We start from the raw sequence: 6934 nt of genomic DNA on the forward strand, positions 1-6934 counted from the left end.
AGTTTAATTTTAAAATATGTGATGTTTAACAAACAAGCTCTTTCAATGAAATTGACTTGTTAATATGTTAAAATTTATTTCCTTGATGTCTAGAGTTTAAAATATCTTCATCTTTAAATGCTATAATAAATATATAAATATATACTAATAATAAATGTAATGCTACAATAGTAAATATATTGTATATTTGTGCATGAAACACACTTACCCAAACCAGTAACCCACCTCCCCTGAGAGGAAGGCAGGGAAGAGGCCCACCAGCCCTGGGCTATCCAGGGACCCCCTCTTCTCATCCCCCAAGCACTTGCTTCTTTTGCCCTCACCTGCCCATCTCATTCTGGAGCAGATCTTTTTTGTTTTTTTGCTGTCTTCTAGGATATGAAATGTGTCATAGCAAGCATTTGGTTGTAACTTTTTTTCAGGCCTGAAATTCTGATTTCTTTCTCTTAATTTGTAACTTGCCAAAGTCTTTGGGGGTCTGCCTTCATAAACACGACACTGTTGGTGATCTCTGGCTGTGAAAAGGATAAGATCAGAAAGAATGGAAGTCTAGTAGTTCTCTAGGCTGCAGCCACCTCTATGTGGATCAGAGTGGCCACGCTTAGCATAGAGCTCTCTTGACAACCCCTGCCCCAAAGCCACAGCACCCACACCACCTCAGAGCTCTATGGAGGGTCTCTATGAGATTAGAAAGATTTACACAAGTGTTCTGTTTGGATGTGTAGTTTGATTGCATTTGTCAGTTCTGAGTACAATTCTTTAAAAATTCAGCTTTTAGGATTCATTGGTGGAAAGCCAGTAAGGATTAATGAAAGGGCTGAATTATAGAATATTTTGTAATGCAGTTTTGTTCCTCAGAGGTACATTCAGTAACAGAAACTAGTACAACAAGTTATTGACAATTAGTGGTCCTTTGGGAATCTGCTTTAATGAATAGATAAGAATGATTTGTAATTAGCATAATAATTATATGCAAATGAATGCTTCTGAATTGCTCTAAAACACTTCTGAACTGTTTAAACAGCCCTCCTGAGATCTTGTTACTCTATTAATTTGTGTAGCAAATCTTTTTTTCATAGATCATGCAAAGATAAACTTCAGCCCAGCCCCTGTCCGAATGATTATGAATTCCAAGGTGGTAGGGGCTGAATTAATGAGATTTACTTCTGTATTAATGGTACTCTGTGGGAACCTGAAAGGTTGAGGAGTCACTGGGGAGATGTAATTAAACATATAAAAGAAAGCTGCTTATTTGAAAATAACTGTTGAAATCAGTTTCTTAAACAAGTTAGTAAATGTTATTTCTTTTTACACCTCTGTTATTTGCTCTTTAAATGTTGCAAAATTTAATGCAAACATTTTTTTTAACGGGCTTATTACCCTTTGGAGTCTGGCCTGAATATTGTCAGCTCCAGTTAGTTATGCATTTGGCATTAGGGTCAGCGGTGATAGGATTCAGGAACTCCTTGTTTTTTAAGTACTACAATATGAAAAATTCAGGGCATTGCTAATAAATAATATTTGTTATTTATCTTCGTATTTAATTCAGCTTTTTCTCCCATCATGGGCTTTATTTTTAGGATGTGATTAGCGGAAATAAGCTTTGCTATGTTGAGTAGCAATACCCATGCATTTTAAACTTAGTGATTATATTTGAGCTATTTGAATAGATACCTAATTAGTCATTTTATGCTAAAGGAAGGCATTTTATAGTAGGCTGCTGCAGGATCCTTATATCCCTCTCAAGTTTTTTTTTTTTTTTTTCCCTATTTGTCTTTTTTCCGTGTCCGGCAACGGATCGCAACCCCCAGTGCCACGCCCGCACCGGACCGGGACCGGCAACGGGATCGCAACCCTCGTCGTTGCTCCCGCACCTCGCTCAGCCAGTGAGCGGGAACCGGTCTGTATGTGGGATCCGACCCCTCGGCCGGGAGCGCCACCGCGCTCCCAAGCGGCGCACTGTAGCAGTGCGCCACCGGGCCGGCCCTATCCCTCTCAAGTTTTTATATTTACCCTGTAAAATTTTTTCTCTTCTTCCCCACATCCTCAGGTGGGTGGGGCAGGGTGTTGATCTTTTTTAAGTAGGTGTTAAGGAGTTGCCAGTGCTTGGTTTGGGTACTTTTTCTTAGTTTACACTTGGTCTCACCTGTGGTAACCCAGGCATGGTTCTTGAAGCACTTGTGGTGTCTGGAGCTCATCTCAGTTTTTCCAGACGCTGTCAAGAAATTCTTACCAGCCTGCCCCCCACCTCTTACTCACTTTACCATTCATAATCATGAGTTAAATCTGGGCTCAAGAGCATTTAGGTTGGCTCAGCACAGATTTTGTGCTTGCATTTATGGGGGACAGCCACTATGCTAAACGATTCATAAAGCTAATATTTTTTGTCTTCAAAATGAATCTGGTTTCTATTGAGAGTTTCTGTAGAGAGCTGTAGTGAGTAACAGATGTACACCCAAGAGGTAGCACAACTTTTGTATTCCAGTGACGGAAAACAGTTATTTATAAGAATTTAATGAATGTATTCTGTGGTTCCAGCATGGAGACTCAGTAATCCATTTATTTACCATACTGTATTTTATTTTGTTCCCCAAAGGGTGTCTTGACTTTCACTAGCTTTCCTTTTTACTTAAATAAGAGTTTTCAATTAGATAGAGTTGTATTAACACTAATCCAAATCTACGTTATTCTCATATCATTGTATTTTTCTGTTGTTCAGGCACCATTATTGGTGGAGCAAGTAGTGTCTAGGGACATCACACCTAACTTAATAATGATGGTTTTACTAAGGCCTTATCCTGACCAGGCCTCTGGACAGTATACAGATAATTAAAATTGAATCATAAAACATTTTTAACACAATGCACCTTAGCAATAAGACTTTTCTACTTTTAAACATGATTTTAAAACCCATTTTAAAAATCATTTCCTTGGCCTAGTGAATTTGCTTTCTTTTTTTTTCTCAAGGATTACGGAAAGTGCATAGCAAATTCAGCCTTCAGAATACCCAGGAGCTGAAGACTCAAGTAGGCTACAGCTGTCTTCACCCACAGTGTTCTAAAAGAACTAATGAGATGAGAAGTCTGCAGCTGGTGGCAAGCACAATAAACCATGAGCCAAGGGCTTCTCTTCATCAGAGTCTACCCTTTCCCCATGGGATCCCAAAGGAGACAGAATACTAACAAAGCCAGCAGGCTGTCTCATTCCACACTATTGCTCATTTGCAGCTATAATTGGTAGCTGAGGTTGCATTCTGTATGCTGAAACTGTCATACGTGAAGGAATATTTTTGTTCATTGTGATACGGTTATAAATCGGCCAGTTTTCAAATACAGAAAGACCAAACTAGATACCCAACAATGAAATTGTAGCAAAGAGACTGTTCAACAAATTAAATGTTTGTTGTAGAGACACAAAACTGAGGCTGTTAGAACTATACCTCCTTCCTGCTTTTAAATATCTTGCTACTTAATTCAACTGTTTGAACATTTACATTTTCAAACTAACGTAAAAAAGTACAGAAATTCCCAGGTTTTAACAAGATGAATTATTCTCATCCTTCAAGGTTAAAATGCTATTGTTAATCGTCAGGTTTTGTTACATTTTCAGTAGCATACCCTTAACGTTAGCTGCTTTGTATTCAAGAGGAAAAAGCAGAGAGGGGAAGACTTAGTTTCATGTATACATATATGTTTGTGTATAGTATATACATATGTGCCTTACAATCTACTTTCACATCTCTGGTCCTGCAGTTTATTGGTATTTTTGAAATGTGTTTTGATTATCTAGCATTTGTTGACACTTTTTACCATCATCCTTTGTGGTGTACTAGAATGAGCCCAGGACAGAGGCTAAGAAGGCTTGAGTTGAAGTTGTAGGGTAGGTGAGCCATACCACTTCCTCGTTGTGCTGTGGTTTCCTCACCTGTAAAGTGAGGGGGCTCGGGTGGTCTAAGGTTTGGTTCACCTCTATGATTCTGTGAATCCATAGTTGAGAAAAGTGTCTCAACAACTAACACTGATATTGAAGGCTTGGAAATGTACTTTTTGAAACAGTAGATTAGTTAGGTGCATAGCAGAGAAGTTTTGAAGTGTTGTTCCATTTTCTTTAGTTAATTAATCTATATTCAATAGGTATTGAAAATCCCTGAAGTTGTCAGCTTGGAATGGAGCTGAGTGAGGTTAGGAAGGAGAAGGAACGTTGTAAAGGGAAGTCCATCTGATCCACCCACATACATTGTCACCTTCACTGGTAATCAAGCTTAGGCCTCTCTTCTGGGATATGTCGCCCCCTTAATTAATTTACCCCTGCATGAGAATAGTATATGCTGGCCTCAATTTAGACTAAGCTCTCTTTTCTTAAATTAGTTGTTTCTTGGTTTATGGACTACCCTTATCATATAATGTCATTGGTTTTATTCCTTTAGCCCTAGTGATAATTGTGTTCACTATTTTGTGGGTTTTCTTTTTTTTTCTTGGCTAATAATTTAGCCCATTGTTAGGCATTTTTGTAGCTTTTTAGACAGGCTTCAAGTTTAAGTTCACATATTTACCCAGTTATCTTTCTTTAAAACTTTGTTTTCTCCCTGAACCTTGCATTTTTCTTTCCTCACATTATTTATAACTATCTCTTTAGGAATTAACATGCCATATGCATTTACTGAGTAACTGTTGAGTCATGAGTGGCTGCTTCTCAGCATGTTTCCTTTGATTTATGAAAGTTTGTATTATACTTTAGAGCATGTTCAGTGCTTGCTTTGTGCTTGCGGTGCCCTTATCTCTAGAACAATGATTTTTAGCCAGGGTTTCATATCTGACTTGGCTGGGCATTTTTCCCACAGTATGTGGTCACTTCATGAATGCTGTGAAGGACCCCTGGTTCAGAAAGTCTGCTCAAGAAGGAAAGCACTGTCTCTCTCTTAGCAGTATTTCAAACTGACCAACTGACTTTTGTCCACTGTTACTGTTACAACTCATTTCTTTTTTTTTTTAAATCTGGTCTTTAGTTCTTCAAAGGTAATTTTTAATTTTTATCTGTAGATTATATGTGTTATACATATGTAATGACAAGAGAACTTTTTTTTTATAAGTAAAGCAGAAAGGTTAAAAAAATATTTACTCCTTTCATTTCCTTCATTCTGTCAGGAAGAGGCTATTAAGGGAAACAGAATTTACACACACTAGAACCTTGAATAAAACCTAAATTTTAGGGGCATTCCTCTGTGCCATGATATGACTGAGGCAGTCCTATGACACCCTTCCCTCACTTCCTTTGACAGTAAGAGGCTGACATGAATGTGGTCCCTCTTCCACAAGGAAGCCAAGGTATGTGTGCCCCATGGCTATCTGTGGATGGGGGTATGGAGAGGCTGGTCAAGGAACTGAGGCGTCTACCACAGACCCGATTGTAGGAGAGACTGGAGCATGAATGCCTCTGAATCAGTAGCTCTGATTTGTGAGAGTGGTTGCTCTCTAGTGGGAGCTCATAGTCTAGTGTTGTCATCTCTAGGTACTGTCAAAAGGAATAGGTGTGTTTTCTTTCTTGAATGTGATTATATGTTTATCAAAATGCTGAAACTATTGAAAACTGTTGGAGATTTTTTCTTAGAGATAACTGTTGGAAGTCATAACGGCTTGCTAGTCAAGACTTTTGTTACTTCTTCTTATGTAATTGTTTTGCCTAAGATAAAAGTTTAAAGCAAAGGGAACCACACTGAAAACTTAATGTTGTATAGAATCATTTTCCCATTTTTTATGCAAAAGCACAGTAAGTCTAATTGGTTTCTGTTGTATGTTTTGGTAGCTGCGAAGAGCTGTTCTAGCAAGGGTAAAGAATTTTCTCTGGTTTTCTTCTCTGCCTCTGATTTTGTTTTGCTTTGCAGGACTACAAAGCTGATGAAGACCCAGCATTATTCCAGTCAGTCAAGACCAAAAGAGGCCCTTTGGGACCCAACTGGAAGGTACTGGATGATGACCTTTCTGACAGGCAGAGTCTTGGCAACAGAACACTTGACAGGTCCTGAGTCTTGAAGAGCTAGTGACATTTAAGTGAAAAATAAAAATGGCACAAAAATAGTTTTATTTGCGATAAGGACTTATAGCCAGTTGCAGTTGGCCAGCAAGTCTGTGCTGCATTAACAAACAGAACACCAAACTGTCACTTTCAACATAATGCTATTCTGATAATTCTTAAAAGAGGCAAGTGATTTAGTCTTTGGGGATTGTAATGTTCTCTTTTGATAATTGAAGCAGTATAAAAATTCATGTTAAATGAAGATTTAGTCATAGTAAAAACTGAGCATATTTCTTTCACCCAAACTCATGTTCCTGGCCTTTTTAATAGTTATATTTTTAGAAAGCAGGACACCATAGAGCAATCTTTGTGGCAAGTAGTTGTTTTTGAATAAAGAGCACATCTTTATTCATAGAAGTAAGAAAAGCATTGTCAAGGTAATAATTTAAATTGCTATAGAAATAGAATGCAATTTGAAGACATCCACTAAACTGACAAATCCTTAAAGAAGGCTTAATGTGTTGATGGCAAGTTATTACAGCTAATTTAACAGGAGAAGAGGAGCATAAAAACCTAAACATGCCCAGAGCATATTTTTCACCCACAGGGTTTTACTTGGTAACCAATCTGTTGGTGCTAAAGCCAGTCACAGGTCATCGATAAATGATGTCTAGGTGCTAGTTTTTGCTTGCAGATAGAGGATTACTGTAACAGCCCCACGGAGAACTCATTGTGTGGTTCTCCATGGGTGTCAAACTGTTGTGTGGACTGTCTTGCACATTAACTAAAAGGAAGAATGAGTCCGAGTTTGTATTATGAGAAATGATTCATAATTATCTTTTTTTCACACTTGTCCTCTGGGTAGAGTTCCGTTCAGAATTCTCCCAATTTAATGGCCATGACTGGAAACATTTTTTTTTTT

General features: G+C 38.1%; 1 protein-coding gene across 2 annotated transcripts in view; it reads left to right on the forward strand.

Moving 5' to 3' along the window:
* PITPNB (phosphatidylinositol transfer protein, beta) overlaps positions 1 to 6934 on the forward strand; it is a 64928-nt gene that overhangs the window by 38138 nt on the left and 19856 nt on the right. For both annotated transcript variants that reach the window (XM_008569950.1, XM_008569949.1), the window contains exon 8: positions 5882 to 5959. In XM_008569950.1, the coding sequence (XP_008568172.1) occupies positions 5882 to 5959 (78 nt within the window). The remainder of the gene's footprint in view (positions 1 to 5881; positions 5960 to 6934) is intronic.

The sequence above is a fragment of the Galeopterus variegatus genome, unplaced genomic scaffold (assembly GCF_000696425.1).
Source record: "Galeopterus variegatus unplaced genomic scaffold, G_variegatus-3.0.2 Scaffold547, whole genome shotgun sequence".
Lineage (NCBI taxonomy): Eukaryota > Metazoa > Chordata > Mammalia > Dermoptera > Cynocephalidae > Galeopterus > Galeopterus variegatus.